We start from the raw sequence: 27,048 nt of genomic DNA on the forward strand, positions 1-27,048 counted from the left end.
ACACATGAAATTATTTTTTTTCCCAAATCGGATGAAAACCACATGTGGAGTTTGAAATGTTTCCCATCAGATGAATAAAGAAAAGCTTATCATGAACACAAGATCATTGCACATGGAGCAAATACAACATGGGCTAATGAAAGAGAGAGAGGATAGTCTAGTTTTTATAATGGCTTTAAAAAGGCTAAAGAAAAGAAATGGGCCATCAACAGAAGGCCCATTTATCACTCACTTCCACGTCTGATTGTGAGTGGACCAAAAGATGGGGACCACACTGATGCGTAGCCTCAGAGTTGCTACTGTGGATGCTCTGTGTTGTTGATACAAGGCCACTCTCAGGGCTGTGATTCATTCCCGGTTCTGACGTCAAAATGACTATCTGGGTTTATTCTGCTGTGAAAAAGGGAACACGCTCCCATAACGTCATCCCATTACAGTGTTTATGCCTGCAGCTGCACCTGGAGCCTCTCTCCTGCTCCTCTTTTATTGCCCTCTTCCTTCTTTTATTGTTCGCCTCCACTCGCCATTCTCCTTATCTAACTTATATTCAGTTCTTTGCCTCCGCCATCCCTCGCTCAGGCTGCAGACTTATCTCTGCTTCTGGGACAGACAGGCTCCTGCGATCACAATCCTCCCCTATCTCTGCAGCACAGCTCTGCTGCTTTTGCAGGAGGTTCGGTGCAAAAACGCTGCTGCTGAAACTGACACGAGACACACATGCAAATGAACCTGCAGGTTTCTCTCTGAGCTCCGTCTTGTTGCATAATATTTAAAAAAACAAAATCGTCAGAGGTTAGAATACAGAAATATGAGTGAGTGGGGAACATTAAGTACACGCTGTCGATAAAACTGTGAACCATGTTTGTAAGCTCACAAAACGTCTCAGAGTCCTTCTGCTGCACAGATCACAATATGTTGTTGAAGCTCAAAGTGCTGCTGGTACAGCTTCCTAAAAGTGAAGCCAAATCATTGTGATCGCCCCCTTTTGTCTGGCTGCAGCGCCTCCTCCATGTTAGCAAATGGGACATGGACCAAACAAAAAAATATCAAAGTACATGTTAAACACATTTATCTTAAAGATGGTTTCTGTATTGTCGGTAGTTCTTATCACGCTGTTTGTTTTAACTGTTCATGTTTCTGATACGTTTAGTTTTAAGAAAATGTTTTGATGCTATAAAAACGAGACGTGACAGCTGAGACTGACCTGCAATTGGTCGAGCAGGAGTTCAATAACGTAGCTCCACTCCATGATCACAACTATTCAGAGTCTGGCTCCAAATTATTTCAAATTGGCAAGATGGCAGCTTAATTTTTGTACAACGAGAGGAAGTGGAGACGTGTCAGTCGTCTTTATTGACGGTCTGGGGTTCTAAATACCATCTACATCTACAAGAATATCTCAGAGTCTGGCAAGATGGATTCTTGCTTGTGAGAAACCCAGCTACTGCATACGGTTATTAAGAATTGCATGAATAAAGGTTTCATCCATCCATCCATTCATTTATTCATTCTTCGCTTATCCAGGCTTGGGTCACGGAATTAGCCAGCCAAGTAGGGTATTCAGGATATCCCCCATCCCAGGCACATTTTTTTCAGCTCTTCCTGGAGGATTCCCAGGCATGTCCAGGTCTGATATGTAGTCCTTCCATTGAGTTCTATAGTCAATCTGGTACACCTCCAATGGAAGCTGCCCTGGAGGCATCCTGACTAGATGCCCAAACCACCTCAACTGGGCCCTTTTGAGGTGAAGCAGCAGAAGGTTTGACCTGGTCGTTGCAAATTAAAAATAAATCGTCAAAGTTACTTGTTTAACTTGAAGGGGACATGACGTAAAGCAAACCAATATTCATGGCAATCCATCCAGAAGTTTTGATATTTCTCTTTAAATCAGAAGTGTCAACCTCATTGTGGCGCTGGAGGAAAATGTCTGATGATCCCCAAAGGATTCGTCCTCTGTGGAACGTGCACATCGGCAGAAACTTTCATTGGAATCCATCAAATCATTCTGGAGATTTTTCAGCCTCGACCAACAGAGCTCATATTGCTACTGTAAAACTTTGTCCTTGAGTCTATCTATAAAATGAACCTCCTTTCAGCTCACACTTCATATTCTCACACCTGAATTAGCTTTTTATGAAAAAATGAAAAGAAAAGCAGCGGTAACATGGAGTGACCTTATCCTCTCCATCCTCCATTTCTCATGCACAGAACCAAACTGCTCTGCTTCTTTGCTTGTGATGAATATGTAAACATGTTGGTGGGAGAAACACTGCGATCAGTGAGAGCAGCGCTCGGCTGTAATTGCTATGCTGAACATGCAGGGTGACTTGATGATTTGCTCTCCAGCTCGGCTGCACTCGGCTGTGTTTCTTTTCTCTTTGGGTCCTTCCCACTGAAGCAGACTGGGTTTGTTTTGTTGGACTGACATTGTAAAGATGATTTTCATCCTTCACTCTCTTATCAGTCTGGAAAAAACGCTTTGTAACGTGCAAATCTGCAGTTTTTTGGTCCGCTGCATAAAAAAAGAAGGTTTCGGTTGATCTACTCGTTTTAATTTAACGTTAAATAAGATTTAGTCCAATCTTTGGTGGTTATGTAATTCACCTTTCGGCTATGTTTTGGAGGCAGACGCTGCTCACTGCAGTCGAGTTAAAAACACGCCTCAGTGGTTTTACAGCTTCCAGGGGCATTGTGAGTTTACTGGGGCATAAGTGTGTGACCGTATAGAGCAAAGCTTGATTTTAATCTGGATTTTTTTCAAGTTTTGCATGAAAATGTTCTTCATTCTGACAAGTTGATATCCTGACTTAAAATCTCCAGTTTGATCAATTTAAAATGAGAAGTCACTGTCAATTCCAGCCCAATTTCTGATTAAATTTTTAACGAACTGAGAGAAAGCTTTGAGGGGCCTGATGTCCCGGTGGAACAAAAACAAACAACACTATCTCCAGTCTCTAAGACAACAGCACACACACGACAGTAAATGAAACAAGAGCAGTCTCGAGTCTGAATATTTTCCAGAATGACAGACGTTGTTTACGTCTTGGAAAATAAATCTTGTTTGCCTCCTTGTGAAGAGCTAGATGTCGTCTTGCGTATTTCACAATAGCTACTTTATTTCTACCATAGTTTAGCTCTTTGAATAGCGTTCGATCAACTGTGACATCCCTTAAGTTTTTTCCATCAGAATAAAATGTTATTGAACTGATTTTAAACCAGCCTGATTATTAATCAACCATGCCAATAATGATATAACAAAAAACTTACACTGGATCTGCATTTGATGATCCAATCTACTGTTACTGTCTTCACTCACAAACTCTCAGTAGTTCTTTCTTACAGTTTGATTTGTTCTCTGGTGCAAAAAAAAAAAAGGATCTGTAACCCATTGCAGTCCACATGTTTGACTATGGATGTACAGACAGGCACAAGGGCCTGCAGGTGTGTGGTTTGTGTCTGTTTTTGTGTCTTTTTCAGGGAACTTTGCATCCTTGTGTTGGATTTGCATCATTTTGTTTCTTGTTTTTTGTCTCTTCAATGATTTGGAATCTGTGTCATTTTGTGTCCATCTGTTTGTGATTGTTTCTGTCATTTGGCAGTTGTTGTGTGTCTTTGTAGTTCTCTGTCTCTGGCCATTCTGAGTCTTTTTGCATTGGGGTTTGCCTCTTTGTGGCCATTTTGCATCCCTTTGTAGTTGTTTTGTATAAGTGTGTGTTGTCTTTTTTCACCAGTTTGTGGTTGTTTTTCATCTCTGTGGTTGTTTGTCCCTTTTTGTGGACACTTTGCATTTTTGTGTTGGATTTGCATCATTTTGTGTCTTTTTGTCTCCTTTGTTTTGTGTCTCTTTAATAATTTTGAATCTGTGTAATTTTGTGTCTGTCTGTGCATCTGTTTTTAGTTATATTTCATCTTTGTGATTGTTTCTGTCATTTGTCAGTTGTTGTGTGTCTTTGTAGTTATGTGTCTGCATTTCTTTTTTGCAGTTTTTGTTTTTGACTCTTTGTGGTCGGTTTGTATCATTTTGCATTTGTTCTGCATCTGTTTGTTGTCTTGCTAGACTGGGCACGTAGAAAACACTCCTGCATGATAAACTCGATGTATTCGTGGTCATTTCTCTTCTATGTGGTTTTGTGTCTCTCTGGGATATTTTGCAGTTGAAGACCAGTAGTTGCCATAGTTACCCTTTTTAAAACCACAACTTATTATTTGTCAGAAAGAACCAACTTCTTTCATGATTTCTTTCTTTGAGAGAGAAAAAATACAAAGACGCGTCCTTTTCCAACTGTGTTGTTTATTTCAACAAATTGACCACAGTAATATTCATGCAATACTTTTGAAAAAAGAGAGAGTTCTGAAACATTTAAATTCCTAAAACCAAAAAGACTTTGATGTTTTCTACATTCGTCCATCACGACCCGCTATAGCTCTCTAATGAATAATACTGTGAACAGACTAGAATAAAAGGTTAAGAGGGCAGTAAAACATCAGGTAGTTTCCCCGAACACTGAATTTAAACTTTATCCTACTCCTGCTAAAAGACAGTTCTGTTGGCATGTTTCATTTTGAGGACATTTCCAGGATTATTCTTTATTTTTCAGGAAAAAAGTCAAAATATCTCTCGAGTAATTATGTTAAGGTTAATTGACTAATTCATTTACCATGCAAGTGGGAATATCTCAGATTATTAAAGGTATGATTGTATGTATCTAATTGTCAGGTTCCCAAGTATAGGGTTGTTGGAATTAATCTGAGGACTGGTTAAAAAAAGAAGAAGAAACCTGATTAACCCGTTTTGCTGTTGACCACAAGTGTTTGTATTGTTGGTTGCTACTGTACAGTGGGTTGAGGCATCACAGGTAAACTCGAAGAGGACATTTTGTATGAAAAAAGGGTACATGATACATACATCTACGTTCATGAGCGACCACAACAATATGATGGTGAATATTTTGTTAAGTACAAGCTGTGTGAAAGTCAGATTTGTTTTTTTGTTTTTTTTGTAAGAAATTAAAACTTTCCTTTTGATTTCTCAGAGATGAAAGAAAAAGGCAGCTTCAGATGTCTGCCGCCACTCAGTGAATCAAATCATAAATATATGCATTGGACATAAATAAATAATTTAACCTTAAATAAAATAGAAAGACACAGACTTCACAGAAACATTTCTACCAAACATGACAATGGGGCACGACAATAAACACACATTAGTACCATCAGTCTTGGCTGATCACATTCTTCTCTTTTTTCTTCACAGACTAGTTTAATCCAAACGTTTGAACATATTGCTTCTGGATCATTTTTTTTCCTTCAGTTTTCTTTTATTCCAGTGAGATTCACATCTTGTTTTATTTCGGTAACGTAAGTAAAGAGCACAGGAGGCTACTGGGTGTAATTGCCTCTCTGGTCATTTCCTCAGAGTCTGTCGTCATCAGAAATGATTCAATCCACAGTGAAGCTACAACAACGTGTACATCAGACTCTTGATAGTTTCTTCTGCACCAAGCACCTGTCATGCCAAACACTTTTCTCCTCCTGACACTCGGAGAAATCGCAGACTTCGGCTCACACCGGCCTCACACGTGAGCATGTCGCCTGTAAAGCAGCATCAGCAGCCTCTACACACAGATCTCGATGGGTGTGGCCACCAGGATGCGTCCCCTTTCGTTGTTTTCCCTGTTGGCTCGTTCATAGCTGCCGGTGGAGGACGGTGAGCTGTTAGTGGACATAGAGGAGTAGTGGGTGTCCATCATGATGCTTCCCTTTGCCGCCACGCAGGCAGGTGACAAGCTCTGTTGCTTCAGTCTGTCCACTAACACGTCTTCTTCAGATGAGGACGAGCTGATGTCCAGTGGAGGAGCGCTGCTCGCTAAACCTCCGTTGCTGTTGCTGTTTCCGTTCTCCGTGTCCAACATCCAGCACTGGTTGAAGTAGCTGAAGACTTCTTTGACGGAGCAGCGGCGCTCCTGCTCGATGGAGAGGAGCCTACGAAACATTCGTAGAGCATCATCAGTGAATCGGCGCCACTGTGAGGGCACCGTGCCCGTTCGGCGACGCTGCCAGCGCACAAACTCTTCATAGAAGCCGTCGTTCGGCATGGCCTTCTCCCACGGGAAGTTTCCTGTCAGCATGCAGAAGAGCAGCACGCCAAACGCCCAAACGTCAGTGCTGTAGTCCACACAGAAACCCTCATGTCGCGAGGTATCACACAGCTCGGGCGCCGTGTACGGGATTGTACCGCTCACACGCTTCACCGGAGAGCCGGCACGCCGTGTCATGCCAAAGTCTGACAGCTTAACCTTTCGGCACTCTTTGTCAAAGATGAGGATGTTCTCTGGCTTGATGTCCCTGTGGACCAGCTTCTTACAGTGCAGGTAATCCAGGGCGATCGCCACCTGGTGGACACAGCGCTTGGCCACCGTCTCAGGGAGTCCCACCTGAACACAGAGAGCAGACTCTAAGTGAAACCATAGCAACAAACGCATGTACAGGTTATACGGTTACAGTCACTCTCTCCATCCAATGGTGATGCTGTGTGGTCCTGTAGTTCCACACCTCAAAGTCACCACACATAATTAGCAAACCAGATTTCTAGACTGGGTCATTAGTCTTTAAAGGTTCCCTGTGCAGCTTTTGACCACTAGTAGTGCTACAGAGCTGTATCTATCAGCGTTTTGTTGTTTCAATATCTGGCTATCAAGCTAGCAACATTATCAAACTTGATAGCAAGCTTCCTACACGACAACTAAAACACACAATAATGTCTGGTAACTGTACTTTAAGTTCCCCTTATTGCATTTATAAACAGTATATTTAAACATCCTCACAATCACAACACAACACAATCCTCCTTGATTATTTGGTGTGGGCAATGTCTCATCCATTCACATGGAGAAGGCGCGGTTTAAGTCCTATATTGTAGTCAGCCACCAGGAGGTGATAGAGACGCTTTGGTTTCACTAATGAGGAGCTGTAATGTCGTCCATCTTTATATACAGACTAACAGCTGTGTCTCAATTCAGTGGCTGCATCCTTCAGAGGCTGCATTTGCAATTTGTTCTACTCAGATTCATATGAGGTCAATGTGACCTTTGACCACTGAAATATAATCCCTTTATCTTTGAGTCCAAGTTCCCTCGAGCAGTCTTTAGGTATCACATTCAAGAGGCCAAGTGAACTTGTGTACCAAACTTAAATTCCTCGAGCTCATATTAAGATATTGTGTTCAAGAAAAGCATAAATTTACTTTGTGAGGCCACAGAGATCTTGACCTTTGACCTTTGGTTACAAAAATGAAATCCAAGCTGAAGTGAATGTTTGCGCCCAAATGTGGAAATGTTCCAAGGCAAAAAAAAATATTTGTGAGGTCACCTTGACCTTTGACCTTTGACCACCAAAATCGAATCAGATCATCCTTAAGTCCAAGTGAATATTTGTAACAAATTTGAAGAAATTTACTCAAGGAATTCTTGAGATATCGCGTCCACGAGAATGAAACGGATGGACAACCCGAATACATAATGCCTGTCGCCAGCATGGAGGCATAAATACAAATGGGCATTAAAACGTTCTTGTCATGTCCAACTTCAGCTCTGTTGCTAGGTAACAGCAATAAGGGTGGAAATAGCTGGTGACAGCGATCATGCGAATCCTCTGTAGACCCGACCATCTAATTTCGGTTCGGCCTCTGCAGTGTACGCTGCCCAGGAAGAGGCGGTCTTTGTGGGCCAGGTAGACCGCACCCTCCGAAGGACAAAGCCTCTGTATTGAGACACATACTGATTCAAACCAGTGCAGAAGAAGAGTGTAAAGCAAGATGACGTCATTAAAAAAGCATGATCAATTTGGTACTTGGATCAGGTGACACTTTTGATTTGCGACGTATTCGGAAAAGTCATCATGCGAAACATCTCTTTTCTGCTATAACCCCACACCTAATTTTGATCTGTTTACTTCCACCCTACAACCCAGCCTCTTCGCCTGTCTCACCTGTGGAGGGATAATGTCGAACAGATCTCCGGCCAGAGCGTACTCCTGGGCGAAGATGTAGTACTCGTCTGTCTCGAAGGCGATGCCGTACATGTTGATGATGAAGGGGCAGGGCGACAGGTAGAGGGAGATGCTGTACTCTCTCAGGAAGCTCTTCAGCTTGGTGGTCTTCTTCCTCAAAAACTTCAGGGCCATTTTCGTGCCTGAAAAACACGGACAGCGAACAGTTGTGTAACTTCCAATCACATCTCTCACTTCTTAGTCTTTTCCACACGATAAAAGCGATTTATTTCACAGCCCCCAAACTGCATGCGAGGAACTTAATTAGAATCACTTCAAATTTCATGAATAATTAACGTCTCCAGTGTCACAGTTAAACCCTGACAGCTTCTTTTTTTTTTGCCTAGCAGATTTATTCTGTAAGTATTTCAAATCCTCTGCTGGATGTTCCCACAGCGACCAGTATGTTGCTGATCTGCTTTCATGTCGGGGATTTTGCGGTAAAGCGATGTTTACTGCTGCAAACATGTCCTCAAAGAGAGTCTCTAACAAGATTAGAAATCCAAAAAGAAGAAGAGAGTCTCATTCTAGCCTGAAGTGAATCATTTCACTCGCTATAATAGTGTAAGGGCTGCACAAACTCACAGACATGTGGAGGGAGCACAGAAAGAAGGAGGACGTGCTTCAGAGGCTTGACTCACCTCAACAGCCTCTCACTGCCCCAGAACAAGAGGAGAGGGAAATTACCAGGACTAATCCGAGGGCTGGCAGAAAAACCCCAGACAATAAAGCTGGAGAGCTGCCACGTCTGCCTCTCCGTGTCAGCGGAGACGAGAGGGGACACTTCTCCAATACCACCGCCTCAGCTCTGCAAAGTGCTGTGTGGGTTTTACAGCCATTTTAGGAAAGGTCGAGTGGAGGAGGGGAGCTTACAGTTAGTTTTTTAAGCCGTGATACAAGTAATGCCTACAACGCAATAACAAAATAATACTTTGTCACATCAGAACCACATTAATTTAAGTATCGGGACTTTGAAAAGATTGAGCAAGAAGCTAAGTCTTTTCTGAAGAAAGACCCACACAGACTTGGAGGAAATGGCCTCTTCAGTGGAGGAGGTTGTTGTTGCTCACATCTGTTCAAATGGGTTTTGTGATGTCTTATTCCCGAACAAATTTTCGTCTTTATTCTCTTAATTGTGACTTTCTTCACAATTCTGACTTTATTCTCTTAATATTAAGATATTATCCTCAAAATCTCTATCTTCTTCATGGTCCTAATTCTCCATCTTAAATTCCCCCATGTTGACAAGACATTTAGAAATAAATAGATGAACTTCTCTCATGCACTTCATTTTGATACTGTATTAATTATAATATTATATAATGTTGCTATGGATTCGGTGAGTTAGCTGTGGGTGACACCATGAATCCACCAGTTTTTGCCTAAATATAAATATATTTTGTCAAACTGGCACCATTATCAGTTCTGTTTTTGCAGACAAATATCTCTGTATTTATTTGTCATAGAAGAAACTTAAAAAACGTGATGATTCTCAGGCAAGTTCTGCAGTTACAACTAGAATGTCACTAAGTAGAGTGTATACCAGATTTTTAGTTTGGAGACTTATTGCTATCAGTTTTCATCAAGATCCATGAGTTGTTCTCTGAGATATAAGAGTGTCATCTCACAATGTTAAATAAAGCTCCTGGATCTTCACCTTGATCCAGATCTGCATCCAAATTGTATGTGTTCTTCTTCAGGTCTTGGCCCACCCCTCCACAACATTTCATGGAAGTCGGTTAAGTATTTTTTGTGTAATCTTGCTACCTAACTAACAAACACATGAAAACAACCTCCTCAGGTAATAATGATCTTCTTTCTATGATTTCTAAGCAGATTTACAGACATTAAACCCATCGCGGTTTCTCCCAGGATGTATACGTGTACACTTCTGTATATACAGCTGAATCCTCAAGACCAACATGTTTACATTACTGCGAGATGTAGCTACTTTCAGGTTTCATAGCAACACATAAAATGAACATGCACGCGCAGCAACATTTATGTGTTCACCATCCAGAACATGTGCAACAAAGTGTGATGAGCCCAGTGTGTTTCTCTGCAGTACAACTATTGAGTAAATAACCACAGTCCTGCCCAAGACGCTGTGAACACATGTGATTCACACAGGAGTGAGAAAGTGTCGGCTTGTGTTGCAGTAGTTTAGTGTTTTCATGTAAAATGGGTCTTTGTTAAGTCGGCCTGTTGCTAATATGCAAACATAAACACCATCTGTTCAGTGGAACTCAGCTGACGCATGTGAAGCCACAGCTCCGAGTGTTTTGGGGCAGAAACAGAAGTTTTAAATTAACCCAGATTTAAAACCGTACTGACCCACAATGTAACTGTCACAGGTTTTTGTCTCTTTTCCATCCAATTGTTTCATAATTAGCTGCATCTCCACACTGAACAACACAGTTCTTCATCCAACACAAATTAGTCAATCAACCATCTGCATTTGGCTCTTTGAAAATAAAGCCAACACATTTTTAATGAGGGGACTTAACTGTGTACTTCTGTGTGCAAATCAATGGCTCATGTGCAGTCTGTTTCACTGTATATATTCTGCTCTCTCTGTACATATTCTATTAACACTATATATTATTTATATTCTATTTATTTCCCTGCATTTAAATAAGGGGCAGCAGCGGTTCAGGAGAAATAGCGAGTCGTCCATTAACCAGCAAGTCGTTGGTTCAATCCCAGCCTCCCCCCATCTCCTGACATAGATGCACTGTATGAATGTGTGTGTACTGTAAATTGTTGTCTTTTAATCAGTGTTACAGCTGTAACCGTCCCCTGTCCATGTTAGTGTGTTGTGTCTCTATGTGTCTCTGTATCCTGTGGAGTCCTGACAGATGCTCCTCCTCCTTCCTGGCTGGTGGTGGAGACGAGGATCCGGATTGGAGCGGATCAACCACAAGCCTCCAATCATGACGAATCACTTAAGGCTGGCGGTATAAATTCTGTTCAGCTGGTCAGTCATGGTGGCTGTATTTGTATTTGCTTTGTATTTGTGTGTGAACAGCATGCCAATTTACCTCATTCACCCAGAATTGTTTGAGAGCTGTATTCTAGAGACATTAGGAGCGGGGTGCTATTTTTGTTTGTCTTTTGATTTGAACCAGTTGTCTTGTTAGTGAGGATTTCTTTTCATTTTGGTTTGCATTAGGTTGTTTGTGCAGAGAGTCCTCTTTTTGTTATATTTGTTTCTTATTCGTTTCAAAATAGCACCCATCGGCTTGTTTTTCTAGTTCATTAGTTCACTACCTGTGTTGTGATTTAATCCCAAAACGAGTTTCTTTTTATAACCCAAATCATCTGGTTTAATGTGACCTCCTCTTGCCTAGCGAGCCGGGTCGTAACAATCAGGCAGCTGTTTAAAAACAATTGTACTGTTAAAGTGCCCTTGAGTAAGAAAGTCACCCTCTTTTCAAACAGTAAAGCCATGAACTGAACAAACCTCTATTGATAATAGTAATAAAAAAACATCCTCCTCCTATTTTCACGATCAATTTATCTGCAGATTTTTTTTATCTGACTGATTATTTAGAAAATGTAAAAATAACAGCACAGGATGACATCAACAAAACTTTAGAATGTGCAGCTTTTAATTTTAATGTGAATTCAGGAAATGAAATTACAAAATGTCTCCATGGTAACTAAGCACATTCCTCATGTCCTGTAATGTTTTGTATAGTGTGCCTCAGTGTTTGTTGTCAGTAACACAGCAAAACTGAACATCTTTAAATTCAGAACTAGATTCTCTCATTTGAGAATCCAGAGAATATTTAATATTGGTTCTTGGAAAAAAAAACACCAGTGATAAGTCACTTAATGGATTATTAGAACATGAAAATAATCTGCAACTATTTTCATAATCAATTAGGTTTCAGTCACTTCTTTAAAGAAAAAAAGGTAGAAAATAAAGCACTACGCTACTGCACACAAAAAATAAATCTTTATTTATAAACCTCATTATATTGAATGTAATAACCTTAACAATAATTAAATTGTATATATCTTCCTATAGCAGAGCTGTGCTGCTATAATATAGTTCATTGTAATATGTTGACTTTTAGGCCTATTTAATGATGCACTAGTGCCAACTACATATATCATATATTGCATAGTAAATAAAAATTCTTCAGATTTAGTTTCAAGGATTCAAGGGTCATGACCGATTTTTCCTTCAGTCTATTTACTGTGTTTCCACTGTTGGCTTGACATTTATACTGAGACATTTATTCATGAGGCGTTTGAGGGCAGACTGATTCGGAGAACATTTCCATGACACTCGCCGATAATGAAACCACAGGTTCACGTGGTTTTTCATGTTTTTCACATTTTAGTACCTTTTTAGAAAATCTCTGTGACTAAAGGACACTCTGAACGGGCAGCGTTGCGTCGGCCTTGTGTGCCTCATATAAGATCATGAGGTTCTGAGCAGATGGTCAACATTTTGGCTTTTAATGTGTGGAGGTTAAACTTAATTTCTGTCAGTAAAGTAGTGAATTCAGGAAGTCTGGATCCTGATCTTTCCTAAAATCTCTTTCTTAAAAGGCATCGTACGTCACCTGCAGAGTTGGCTTTCAGAGTTTGTTTCTAAAAGGAAACGCTGAACAAGAGCACTGATCACATGTTTAAGAGGAAACAATAAACAATTTTCTTTGTGGTTTTCTTAGTAGATAATGCTGCTGTGATACCAAAGTGAAATGGAGCCTTTTAAAGCTGCACTCTGAACACTCTGTACGTAAAACGCCTCCATCCTCCTCGTCTGAATCTCAAAGTTTAGATCCATAAAATAGAAAAATATCCTATTTTGTCCAACGGCAAAACGGCAAAATCTGAATTCATTTCTGGAGGGAGGTGAGTTTTGTCCACCCACAGGAGAGAATGTGCTGGAGCTTAGGAATGTAAACATGTCTCCTGCTCCGCCCAAAGAAAGATGGACTAAACATTGGATCATCAAACACAGGAAGTGTTCAGGTAATTATTTATTGGTATTTATTTTAAGTAAAAGTAGCAAGAATATACTGTTCAGAAATGTTGCTTTTATGTGAAGCACTTTGTGTTGCATTTTATTGCATAAATAGTGCTTTATAAATAAAGGTTATAATTGTTGTTATTATTACTATTATTGTTTGAATACCCAAGTAGAAGTTTAGACATTCTTTTTCAAACAATGGCTTTCAGATAGAAGACTGATTAACCTCCTGGCAGCACTATTGACATTCACCATCGTTACTTCCTCAGGTTCCCAGAAACTGACTCTAGAGCTGAATAGATTAGTTGATTGATTAATTATACTAAAACTAAACTAATTAACTTGTTAATCATTGAACTCTTTTCTTTTGCAAAACATTCACCTTTTGAGCTTCTCAAATATTCCTATGGGATAGTTTTCTAGATTTCAGTGATGGCAAACTTTGTTGGGTCCAATAAAGAAAAAAAACTATTAAATTATTAATTTAATAAATAAATAATTAGCTGCAGCACTGCATTACCTCTGATTTTGTGGACAACCAGGTCCACTTTCCCGTACGTGCCCTTGCCCAGTTCACGGACGACCTCATAGTATTTGTTGATGTCCAGTTTTTCCAGGTTCTGCGCTGCAATCAGCTGGAGTTCCTCCAGGATGTCGATGGAGGCGCGGGAGCCATGGGGCAAGGAGTTCATTCTTGCGGTGGGGTGGGCCGGGGGCTGAGGGCTGGTCTGGAGAGGTTCCTGTAGAACAGGAGGAGCAGGAAGGAAAGCAGGGTTCAAAACGTGGAACAGTATCCACCCACATCCCCGTTCCCACACACCACATATTGTACTGCACGCACGCACACACACACACACACGTATGAATTGTTATCACCATCACAGGGAAATGAGAAAGCTTTGTGTGCACACCAAATTAATTGTTATATAACCTGTGGTTTGATTTTTTTTTTTTTCCTGAGACCACAGGGATCCAGTACAAAGAATTTACAAAAATGAAAAATGAGGTGTCAATAGTGTTTGTTTGCACTTTGATTTTGTGGCTTTTCTACAACAAACAAGAATAATTAAACTACAGCAAGGCTAGTTTTTTTAGGCTGTACTAAATTCGAATAAACAAGTTTATTTGATGGGTCTTTAGAGGACTGTTAAGTAATCAAAACTATCTTCAAACCCGAGGTCAAACCTTTTCAAAATAAAAGCTCAACAATTCAAAGTTTTGAAGGGCGTTGAATCTAGGTCCCCTTAAAAAAGACATGGGTATAACATAAGGTATAACGTTTGACTGATAGGAAACAGTTTCATGTAAACTTATTGACTCATAATACAATGATTTTAGCACAAAGGAATAAATTCTAAAGATCCTACTCCTTCTGACCAGATATGATTCCACTCAGTCGCCTGCTGCCCTCCATTCTCAGCAAATCTGTCTCCTCCTTCCTCCTCCTCCCCTTTCTCCTACTGCTACTGAGAGAGGAAGCCAAACAACACCAATCTGCTCTATCCTCTGCTGTTCATCAACCCGTGGCGACCTACATGTCTGAATGACTGGAGAAACTTTCGCAGCCCTGATGGTGCAGCAGAATTGCACCATCTCTCAGTAACAGGGATGAGAAAGTGTCAAATGAGACGGGACTCGAGCCACATCCGGTGCATCAGGTCCATCTGTGCCCTCTATAAAGACAGCCCTTGACTGCAGTGGGAGCATGTGCTGACAATGTTAAAGTAAAATGCGTGAAAACAAAGAAACCAAACAAACGTATACAGTCTTGAAACATACTGTATACGTTTGTTTGGTTTCTTTGTTCCTTCTTTGATTAAAAACTGCATTCATTCATTCAAATTAAACTGATCATAAACTAAGAAAACCGCTGCTCCTCATGAAAACATTGTCTTTGTACTAGTTAAATAAAGTCGTGAAAATGTCAGAGCAGAGGCAGACATTTTTAATGTCTCAGCAAAGTAAGTCATAAAAATGTCAGGGTAGAGAAATACATAAAAACATTGCTTTCCAGCATCAAAAACATAACAAAAAAGTCATAGTGAATAGTAGGCATAAAAACATGAAGAAAGTATTAAACGTCTGTATTTATATGGCGCTTTTAAAATCCGGATTACCAGGCAAAGTGCTTTACAGTACAGTTGTTTTGTCATTCACCAAGGGGCAATTTTGAGGTTCACTATATTGCCCAAGGAATCGAACCGCCAAACTACCCCCTTTGCCACAGCCGCCCCCAAACCCCTCAAACACGTGAGAACAAAATCATAGTATTGTAAGGCATGCAATGGGAATTTGAGAACACTGGGAATACTTCACAAAATCTTTTAACTCACAAAGTAAACTGAGTTGTGTTGCCGTAAACACAAACTGTAAGTGCTGAGTGTGAAAGTAGAACAAGCAGGTAAAAATGAGGAGGCAGCTGAGTGCAGGAGAAGCCGTCAGTCACTGGTGCGCTCAGCATCTGTCTGACAAGGTCAATAAAACACAAATGGATGCGGCAGACAGTGTTTCTAGCTGCAAACACATGTCTCTTCATTTTACAGTCTGGTCTTGTGATTAGAGTTGTCCAATTAAAATTCAAACTCTGTAATAAACTGTGACCGTTTTGCACAGTTTATCTTCACAGCTTCGCCTCACAGACTCCACATTATCAACACAATATAGTGAAGTGGATTTTGTTGCTGCTCATACGGCTCTGATTGGATTTGAAAAGCGCTTGAAGAGCGGTGCATCTCACCTCAGCATTCAGTATTTTCAAATGAGATGCTGGCAGCTCCAGGAGGGGCTCATTTCTTTGACTGTTTGTCTTTACACAGCTCTTCGATCCAGCTCTTGCCATTAAGCACAGCATACTCTTTTCAAAAAAGGAACAGAGTGGTTACTCTGCAAATGCTTTTATCGGCGCGATGTAACCAGGCTCGGGTTATACAATTAAAGCTCTTCAGATGTTATCAATAATAAGAAGTATGAATCCATACACCTGTTTTTATGTGCCTCTTCAATTCAGTTGAGACAAGGACACTGAGCAGAAACACTGGAAATTCAAGGAAAATGGAGGATGCAATAAAAGTACACACTTGGCAGGGGTGGAAGAGTTCATGTATTGATGTAAATGGATAAATGTAACAAAGTACAGTGGAACGTTAACAAACTGACCATAAAGCCTGTGGCTTGAACATTATGATTAATGTTAAAGGGGGAAGAAGATGGAGTGAAAGAGATGTTCCTAAAATTATTTACAACACATATAACTGAAGACAAAAGAAAACAGCCCGTTACAAACAGGCAGGTTTAGAACAGGCACTAGTTGATCCAAATCAACAATACATATTTTTTGTTTGTTTATTATTATTCAACCTAACAAGGAAAGCCTCATGTGAAGCATCTTGGATATTGTGAAAACTTAATGTGAATCACTTAGTTCCTGATACATTCAGCTGCTACGACTAAAGCCCAGAGAAACCATTTTGTTGAAAGCTACAACATCTCAGCAGGACAACATGTTTACTGCTGCCAGTCCCCTGTTTTATTTTTGGCTTCATTTAAGCATGGCAGCCTTGACATGTATGCATGTATTATGTACAGGTTCAAATGTATTTCTCTCTCTCAGCCGATAAGATGCTGAGGAAAAGTATATGCCCATATGTGCTCTCACGCTTCCGTCATATCAAAGAAATCAGGATGAAAGAAGTCACGAGCAGCACTAATTAGAAGCATCTTTCGGTGCGCTGCAGCTCCCAGGAGCTCCTTCTCGGTGTAGCCGTGCCACGGCTGCTTCCTAGAGGCCCTCAAGGAACACCAAGCCCTGTTTGCCTCCCTGACAAGAGGGGACGAGAACCGCCAGCTGTCTCTTTTCAGTGAAATGCTCATCAGTAATCAAAGCACAGCTGGAACTCAGCCACTTCTGCACCTCCATGCTAATGTTACCTGCCTATTGAACCACACAGGAGGAAAGTGAGTGGTTTAGTCTGACTGCAAATGGAGGTCCAGGAGCTAAGAGTGGTAATGAACATCCATTCATCTTTTTACACCTACAACAGGAAGGTGTCATTCCTACCATAACTACTGGATGAGCTGCTTTAACTTTTCACCAGTTCCTTCTAGACTACGCTTCCTATTCATGTTAGAATCTTAACACTTGTTGAACTTCAACTGTTGATTTTCCAATTGTAAAATGGACCAATTACTCAAGGAAATACAAGGAACTAGTATAAAGTTTGTATATTAATTGTGTTCATGGACAAATATTTGATAAAAGAAGATATTTTCATTTGGAGTACCACAAGGTTCAATTCTTGGTGCTCTCCTTTTCAGTCAGCTGTATATGTGATTTCACTTACTCATTATAATTTGACATGTACGTCTGCAATATGTACAATTTCTCTCAATTTCTAAATCTGTCAACCTCAACCTCAGCATATATTATCGACCTATGGACTGGAGATGCACATTCACTTTCATTTTCTTTTGGCTATTTTCAGGAAATATTTGTTGAAATTTATTATAAAATTTGATAGAAACTTCAATAAAGAAAATGAAAGACATGGTCAATTTTTTTTCAACAAATCAACAAAGATAAATTAGAATTTGGACTTTTATTTATTTGTTTAAAAAATAATGAGAAATCATACATGGTACCTTGGATGTTGCTAAAACTTTTTGCAAGGATCATTCTGAAATTAAGTTAAGTATGCTAGTTATTTATGTATACATGACATACATAATATGTATTGTGTACATATATCTACCTCACAAATCCAGTATTGATCAGGCTATGACTGGTTGGATTATTTGCAAGCCTCTCAGGTAGAGCTGCCCTCTCTATCATATTGCAGCTTCATGTTTCAATAAAAAAAGAACTTCCTCCCGACGCACCAGGATAGAGCTAGACAGATATTTTTAGATTCAGTATGATTTACACTTCCCAAGTATATCATTATCACAAATGACTGTCATGAGCATACATCCATAAATCTGTCTAGGACATATAAATTATGCTTTTCATAACTACATAATCAACACATTTTATGTTGCATTCAGAATCAAAGAAACCAGTGATCATTGTCTGCACATCCATGAAGATAATGCCGAAAGAAACTGAACAGCTAATTCTGTGTGTTTTGAATGATGCTAATTTGCAACTGTGTAAACAAATATATGTTTAAGTTACATTTTTAGTTACTGAATTCACACGTATTCTATTCTATTTATCCCAAAGCATTATGGGAAACAAATTTCCAAAAGTCCAATTTAAGACAAAAGCAAGACACATAATTACAGAAATCCATTACATTCAAACTATTGTGAATTTAAATAATATTTCAAATTAAAACTTTCCTAGAACATATATAGTATGATTCATAAAATGAGTATCAACTCAGTGTGAAGTCATTTGTTTGTGAACTGCCGCTTTGAAGACTCTAGTTTGGCATTTTGTCCAGCGCCATCTTGGTTTTTTAAAAGTAACCATATTTACTTGACACTTGAAACTAGACATTGACAGCATAAACTCCTTAGGAAATTATTAACTGACGTTATAAATCAAATTTCTCAAAGACTTCTATAGGAACTGACTTCTTTTAATAACCAGTTAAGTCGTCCTCTACTTGTCATTTGAGAGAGTTTCAGGTAAATCTGCATTGGCATCACTTTCCTGACCTGGAGTCTACAACCAGACTATGGCTGTGGAACTTCTAAAAGCCTGTAAATAAAGAAAAGAACATGGTGCATCATAGTTCAGACTGACTGGTCTAATTTTCTAGTCACAGAACATGGAAATAACTATAGAGGTCAGAAGATTTATTTTACCTCTTCACACAAAGGAGCTTGTGCAGGTTTTTATTTGGTGCAGACTTCAGCTCCTGCACTGCAATGCACTCAGGTATCCCAAAAAGTCAGTAAATCAATTGCAGCTCGTACAGAATGATGCTGCCAGAGTTTTGACTGGAACAAAAAGCATAGATCGGATTGTTCCTGTTCTAAAGTCCCTGCAGTTTTTCAGCTAGTGTTGGATAGATTTTAAGATCATGGCACGTGTTTACAAATCTATTCATGGCCCCGGACCATCGCTGATATGCTGCCAAGATACAGTATGTACCTTGTGACTCAGATGCACAGACATTGTGCTGCTCGCTAAACCAAAATCTCAGACCAAAAATCGAGCAAAAATCTAAGAAGCTGCTTTCTTCATGTTTTGGAGAACATCAGTTGATTCAGTTGACATTAAAACAACACGTGACGGACAATAAACTTGACAAACCTGATAAAAGTGCTGCGTAACCGTCTCCCTCTGATTGTGCATTAAGCACTGCAGGAACAAAAGAACTGCCTCTGCCACCTCATTTGTGCTCGAGCCAACATCGACTTGTAAAAAGATCAGCACCCAATTAATCATTTGTAATGTTAAATCAATATGTCGCCCGACTGAAAAACACTTAATGAACAAGTGCTACCGTCTTAAACAATATGTGGCTCCATAAAAGTATTTTAGTGCTGCAAAGGGTTCCAGAGAGAGGGGGGGGGGAAAAAACTATTCATCATCGCTTGTTAAATTAAATTGAGGAGGTTCTGTGGACAGTCTGCTGGACGAACCCCCACTGGAATATCTCAATAACCACCACATGGATTGATGTGGAATCTACCCTCAGGTTGAATTGTACAACTTTTAAAATCTTAGTTGTCATAAAACAAAGCCAATCTGAACAAAAACCTGACAGCCTGACAGCCTCTGCATCAAATCCCTACCTACACCTCTTTTACTCCAAAATTAGCAGGTGCATGCAGGTCTTTTAAATGTCTAAATGGTTCCTTCACCATTGCCAGGAGAGGAGTTAAAAGCATGTGTCTACTCCAGAGTCATTTTAACCTATGAATGCTGATTGTATCCATTAACATCGCAGACAAAAGCCAGTGTATTTTTTGATCAGTGGAAAATGTGCTTTAGTGATTAACACAATCATGAGAAAGCATGTGGCACGTTTTCTTCTTAAGATACTTTCTTGATCCCATCGGGAAAATTTGAGCATCCAGAAACTTATATGACAGGTAAAGAAAAGCTGCACAGCAGGAACACAAGAACACAAGTAGTAAAAAAGAAGACAAGCCAAATAAACATAAAAAGCAGCAGAAACAAGATTAAAGAGCATAATGAGATGAATATGTAAACATAAGATTATATAAAAGAAATTGTTCCGTCATGCAAAAAGGGCTAACAAAGCTAGTAACTGACTGACTACCAGAATGAAGGTGAGCGTTCATCATCATTTCACCACTGCTAGGAGGCATTGAAGGGTCTTTGTGTAAGTGCCGTTTACAAGAAAAAGACGAAAATGTTCAAAAATGTCCCTCAACATCGACTAAGTCATTGAAATTGCACGACTCTCTGACAGAGGTCATTAAGTTTCTGAACTTGTTTCTGAAAAATACTGCTAGACCAACCGCATAACCAACGCTTTGGATTTTATGTGCTCATACTGTACGGTTCAAAAGTCAAGCCACGACCCGACTGGTCCCACTTTTCCTTTCACGATGCTAACAAGTGGAAAACACTCTGCCTTGACCATATGTGCTGTTCTTGTGTGCCGACACGAGCAGATAAACTCTGGCCACAGCTCGACAAGCCTGGCCTCCATGTTTTCTGTCCATATGACGCATTGTGTCGTCATGTCCTGGTTTCACTTTCACTGTTTTTACATTTCACGCAGGCGCAGTGAGGAAATAAAAGGTGCTGACGAGTTTGCTGAATAGACTTGTGGCTATGCTATGCTATGCTATGCTATGCTATGCTATGCTATGCCTTAACTGTGTAAGAGCCTGACTGACCAACATTTTTTACATGTCATTAATTGAACTGACCCTCTGACGGCCAGGAGCACCATGTCCCCTGTATGATATTAGGAGCTGGTTCTTGTGTCCAAAGCGTCACCTCCACCTCCACTTACAAATTTGTTCTGTGTAATATAAAACATTAAAAGCCAACAACCCAAAGAGCTTATTTTAATGGAACAGACTAATGCCTGTGAAACCAGTCCTGCATCATTAGGTGCGACCACATGAGAATGAACATAGAACAAACACCAGAGGAGAAAGGCTCACATCTGTTCCACCGGGTCCACAAAACAACGACACGACAAAGGAAATGAAATCTGAGCTACTTGACTCATACACTCTGACGGTGCAGGCAGCTCGGAATAAAATGAAGATCTGTCGTCTCCTCTGTCCGAGTCTCTGCTGCAGAACTGAATGTGATGTGAGGAGTGATCCTGATGCTGAGCTGCTCATTTTCCAACAGAAAAAGCAACATTCTTTGATCTTTAACAACACACTGAAGATTAACTGGTTGTTAGTTATTGTTGCTTCAGCATAAAATCCGAGGCAGGTAAGAGTCGCTGATTCGACAGAAGTGGATTTTGAGTTGTGCCAGTCGGGCAGGTTTGTTTTAATTACCAGATTTTTTTTACCTGAGACATTTGTATTTTGCATTAATAGGAAGAGACGGCTTCGTAAACACAGTGGATTTTTTTGTATGCTTGACTGGAAATTGAAGGCTTATAGAGCTGAAATGACTCGTCAACTGACAGAAAAATACTCAATAGATATAATTGAATAAGTCAATAAATCTCTTTTCAAGCAAATATCAGCCTTTTTCTTTTTACTATTTTTTGATTTAGAAGAAAAAACAGAATATATAGGGTGAGAGTGGATAAAAGCAATAACTGATATATTGGTTATTTCTTTCAGTTACTTCTCATGCTGAAGAAAAAAAAACAAATATTCTCTGGTTTCAGCTTCTCTCTTACCTGAGAAGCTGAAACCAGAGAATAAAAGACAAGATCAGCAAATATTTTCATCATTTTAAGACAACAATTCTCTGAATGAATAAGTTTTAGCCTTTTGTTTGAACGAGACAAGTCAAATGTGACAAAAAGTGTGTGAATGTTTCTGTGACATTCACAAAATAAAAACTGAAACTATTCCACTATTCAATTTGGTTGCAATCAGGAGTTGAAGTGGGCCGGAACGATCTGGGACAGGCGCCTTCAGTTAATAAGTAAATAAATCTGATTGGCAGATTCATACATAACAATGTGGGCAGGTGGACCGTCAAAAAAAGTTCTGTTCCGGTCGTCAGACCTGCTGACAGAACATATAAGACTTCTGCTCCTGTACTTGAGCACTTCTCTTTAAGCAGCTCACTTCTGCAGAAACTGATTCGTCTTTTCAGTCACTTTTCAAACAGAAAATGTCCAGTATCTGCTTTCTTTGTCCAACAACAAACTGAAGACATCACTGTGGTCTCTGAGGCTCTGCATTTTTCAGACTGATTATAATTGTATTATAAATTCAAATAATTGGGGAGGTGATCTTCAGATGAATCGTTCTGCTAAAATGTGCTGATTGCTGATTGGTCATGTGTCAGCATGACCCTCTGAGACTGAGTCTAATGACCACCTGCAGGGGGAGCAGTATGATCGTGTTTGTTAGCTAAATGTAAATCAGGCTAATTTAGCTGCTGGTGCCGTTAATAACTATATTCAAGACTCACGACAACAGGCAGTTTGAAGAAACAAGGCAAGGCTGTAAAGTGCTTAGTCGTGTGTGACGTCACTAATACTTCAGTAGAAGATTTTTCACGACAACTGAAAAGGTTAAAATCTGATCTAATGAAACTATATCTATTGTTTCTACCACTTATATTGAAAACAAACAAAATTGCCAGAAGGAAAATCCTTCAACAAATGTAACGTTTCCAGGCTGGGGCTTTACTTTACATTCATTCTAGACAAACTTAACAGCGCCCCCTACACAACCTGTGCATCATGAAAGTGGAAGCTCTCCCTAAATGAGAAATTCTCTGGTGAAACCTTTAGATTTCTTGTTTTGTTCAAATCTAAATGTGTTCAGTTTACAGTGAGCCAAGCCTGGGGGCCGGGGAGGCGCTGCTCCATCCTAATCTACACATTTTCATGAAACTGCCTCAAAAGTGCAAATTCGGACTGAACGAAACAAACAAAACTATCTGTACCTGCTCAGTCAACAGTAAAAGTAGAGTAATGTTCCGTCATCAATAGTTTTCACTGCTGTATCAGACTGTTCAAGCTTTCAGCTCCGTCCTCTCATTCTTATTTACTCAAGTCAAAGTCAGTGAACTTGACATGTGCAGTGAGACGTTCCGACTCTGCCCGCTGACACTAAACAAAACCAGTGGGATTATCTCTGCCCCGTGAGCACCTCTCTCCCCTGGAAATGTTTGTAGAAGTAAAACTCCATCCTGCTGGCCAGCACAACCGTGTGTGGACGTGGCGCCTCGTGCGACAACCTGCAGTTTCGGCCCCGCTGGTGGGGGCCCCTGGTGGTCAGCTCCCGCGGCGCTCATGGAGCTTCGGAGCACATCAAAGCAGCCAGGCTTTAACTGGTTCGGACCACAGCATCTGCAAACAGGGAGGCTTTGTGCCCGCACGCTCGGCAGCACATCACTGGGCCACTGCTTTAATGCCAACCCGATTCTGCCGCTGTGAACTCTATGCTACAGTCAACATTTCCCTCTTTTGTCCCCTTTGATCTCCATCTCTTTCTTCTTGGACTCTGTCTCCTCTGTATGCCGTGTGTACGTCTGCATCAGTGCAATGTGAAAACCAGCGTTTCACAATGAAACAGCTGTAGGACTAATGATTATTGTCAGTATCCATTGAGCTGTAGATGAGTCAGTTCATTTTATTCTCTGTGAAATATCAAACATCTTGAAAAGATTTAACACAAAGTTCCCAGAGCGGACATTCACTTCTTCTTCTTCCATTGTGATAAGGAGGGAGAGTGGATCGTCAACCTGAGGAAGCTGAGGTTACAAGGTTCAACCTGAGTCTCCCCCCATTCTGCGTGCCGAAGTGTCCTTGAGCAAGGTACTGAACCCTTAGTTGCCCTGGACGGCTGTGCTGACAGTGTGTGAGAGATGTGTGATAGAGGAAGTGCTGCACTGCACTGTATGAATGAGTGTGTGAATGGGTGAACTGTGCTGTAAAGAGCTTTGAGCGGTCCGGGACCAGAAAAGTGTGATATAAATAAAGGTCATTTATCATTCTAAACAAAAACTGAAAACCTCTTATGTGTCTCTGGTGACACTTTCCTACGGAGGCCTCGAAGTGACAAATCACAACAAATCACAAAATACGTCCAACACAAAGTGTGAATCAGCTCTGCAGACACAAAGCATTGCTTCACATCCTTTGTAGCTGCAGTGCATGTGACCCCAGGCAGCACTTGGGTGTGTGCACGTGAGCATGTGCACAAATGCAGAATGTGCGATCAATAATTTTACAAATGTCAATAACCATATTAGACGTTCAGTGATTACACACACACACACACACGTGCAGCTGGGACACAATAGCTCCACAGCAGCTCCATTGTTCTGCTCAGTCACTGTTTGGTCACATGGTGCAAGTTAAAGAATTAAACATTATTAAAAATAAAATAATAACAACAGAGTTTAAATTTGTAGAATAAACAGTGTGAGGTCCTCATTGGCTTGTAAACACAACAGTGGTTCAGTGTGGTGAGCACTCACACACACACAGCAGCGCAGCAACACAACAGCAGACACACAACCTCAGCTCAGTGTGAGGGTGCATGCATGAAAACACAGCTGGAGAATAAAGGAGCGTATTTGATGAGAGATGTGTTACCTCTGAGAATGTGCAGCCTGCAGCATCAATCCATGCACACTGAGTCCTCAGCTCCCAGGAACCCTCACACACCTGACTGACAGGGATGAGACGAACAGCAACACTATGAACCAATGATTATATTTATGATGGGGATGGATCCTGCAGAGAGACAGTGAGTCTGAAGCAGAGACCTCCACCACCGCTTGTCTGTCTGTCTGTCTCTCTCTCTGTCTCTCTGTCTCTCCCTCTCTCGCTCTCTCTATTGTCTCCGCAATCGGCCGGCGGACACGCCCACCGCCTCCAACGTCCAATCAGGGCGCAGAGCGGCGTTGCGCTCCCCTGCGACGACGATGCCTTCACGTACTGTCGGTATTTATTACTTCGGCTAATGATTATTGCTCCTGCAACTTTAAAGAGCAGAAGGGAGCTGCTGCTCATATCGGTGGGATGGTTTTAAACGAGATCGTCTGACTTTGTCATTTATACACTGCTTTGTTTGATCTCTTTTAACGTTTTAATTGTGTTTTCCTGATTGTCAGCCTGCAATTCTTCCTTTTTATCTTGTAAAGCACTCTGTAACTGTCTTTTGAAAGGTGCTTTATGAGTAAAGTTTAGCATCATTATTAACATTAGATATATTATTGGATTATAATGTATTTAACCCATAATTTACTTTAATCTATCTGTTTTATTTGTATGACTTCTAAATGTATGTCTGCAATAACTACTTAGCTGATGTATACTCACTGTATATGTTTTTCTTTTGTTTTTACATATGTCTTATTTAAATTATATATATTTTTTCTACAATAATTTTAGGTCTGTGTGTATCCTTGGTTAGGGTCACTGTAACAAAACCTTAACCTTATGAAAGCAAATTGTGACGAAAATAAATGTTAAAATAGTGAATTATTGACAGCTTCAGTTATTTTTCATTGAAAAAAAAGGAATAAAATCGCTTTACATGTTTTATTTTTACAAATTGTTGCTGTTTTTATACTGTTGATGTAACTAAAGACTTGTACGTTTTTATAGGTGCCTGTGTCATGTGTGTTCTGTGTGACATTTATGTGTGGCAGCTTTGCACTTAGTTAAATTGAAAAAGGGAGTAATTCAGACAGTTTGTGGACAGTTTTATGAATAAATCCCCCGCTCCAGATCCTTAAGTTATTTTTAGGGTCAAGTTTTAAATATTATCAGCCCATACACTGATTAGCACTATATGAAAGTGGAGAGACATTGTTTCCCCACGTCCTTGAAGGCAGCATGAGAGAGTGGCGGGCACGAGCACAGCGTGTACACGGTCAAACGTGGAACTGCTCATTGAAATCGATGTTTTTTGCAGCTCTGCAGCAGCAGCAGTGAATTAAAGGTGTGAGCTGTCAAAGCTAAAGTGACCTTGTGATTTTTATTATTGTTTCCTGTGGTTAATTAATTGAGACTGAAGTTGTGCTGCTGTAGTTTGGTGCATAGACTGAAGTTTACTGGGATCATTCTGTCATCCTTCATCATCCGTCTGCAAAATTATCACTACTACTGACCTGTGCCCGAAACATCTAAATCAAACAATTACAAACATTGGTGAATATTAACTGCAAATAATCCAGGTAGGATGAACACAAACTTCACTCTGAACCATAGACTGTTCATAAAAAAGCTCTGCACTCAACATCTAGCACACAAACAATAAAAAGTGACAGTATATGTGTAGAACTGTTTGAGGATGACTCACTGATGACAGGGAATAATTCTGAAGTAGCTCTGGAGCATTAACACAGGACAAGAAAACAGATCATTCCAAGCAGACAGGTTTAGAGTGGGCACTGCCCCCTGTAAAATAATATAATAATTATAACAATGTCTTCAAAAACAATAGCTTCCTGGCACCGTTGCTGCTTGGGCCCTAATAAGAAACCCTCACTGAAGCTGTAACCTCTGACGAGGGACCATATGCAGAATGCTGCTTCATTTTGAAGTGGACACAGGCTGAAAAATGTCCAGGATCCAAAGGACTTTATATGAAATTTATATTATATAATATTGCAAATTTCCCCACTGTGTGACTAAGAAAAGATCATCTTATCATATCTTATCTGAACGACAAGATTCTGAAAACATTCACACCGGAAAATGTGTGTCACAGCTGCTGCCAGGAAACGAAGTAGCCTTAAAGGGCCCATATTTAATTTCGATAACATATTTCGTAGAATGGACTGAGTGAAAAAATCCACGGAGTGACTGTTTTCATACTTTTAAAACTCAAAGCATCATGACCGAAGAAGTTATTACAATTTATTGATTTTAATTAATCATTTTTCATCAATGACCGAAACCATCTTAGTGAAAAATGTA

General features: G+C 40.2%; 1 protein-coding gene across 1 annotated transcript; it reads right to left on the minus strand.

The window, feature by feature from the left end:
- Nucleotides 1-4,274: 4,274 nt before the first annotated feature.
- Nucleotides 4,275-24,968, minus strand: unm_sa1261 (un-named sa1261). The gene is made up of 4 exons (XM_034592919.1): nt 24,715-24,968; nt 13,554-13,773; nt 7,987-8,189; nt 4,275-6,434 (listed from the first exon to the last, which is right to left on the minus strand). The coding sequence occupies exons 2-4, from the start codon at nt 13,723-13,725 to the stop codon at nt 5,616-5,618; spliced, it is 1,194 nt and encodes a 397-aa protein (XP_034448810.1). The 5' UTR covers nt 13,726-13,773; nt 24,715-24,968; the 3' UTR covers nt 4,275-5,615.
- Between the last annotated feature and the right edge of the window lie 2,080 nt (nt 24,969-27,048).

Source organism: Hippoglossus hippoglossus, chromosome 8, assembly GCF_009819705.1.
Source record: "Hippoglossus hippoglossus isolate fHipHip1 chromosome 8, fHipHip1.pri, whole genome shotgun sequence".
Classification (NCBI taxonomy): Eukaryota; Metazoa; Chordata; class Actinopteri; order Pleuronectiformes; family Pleuronectidae; genus Hippoglossus; species Hippoglossus hippoglossus.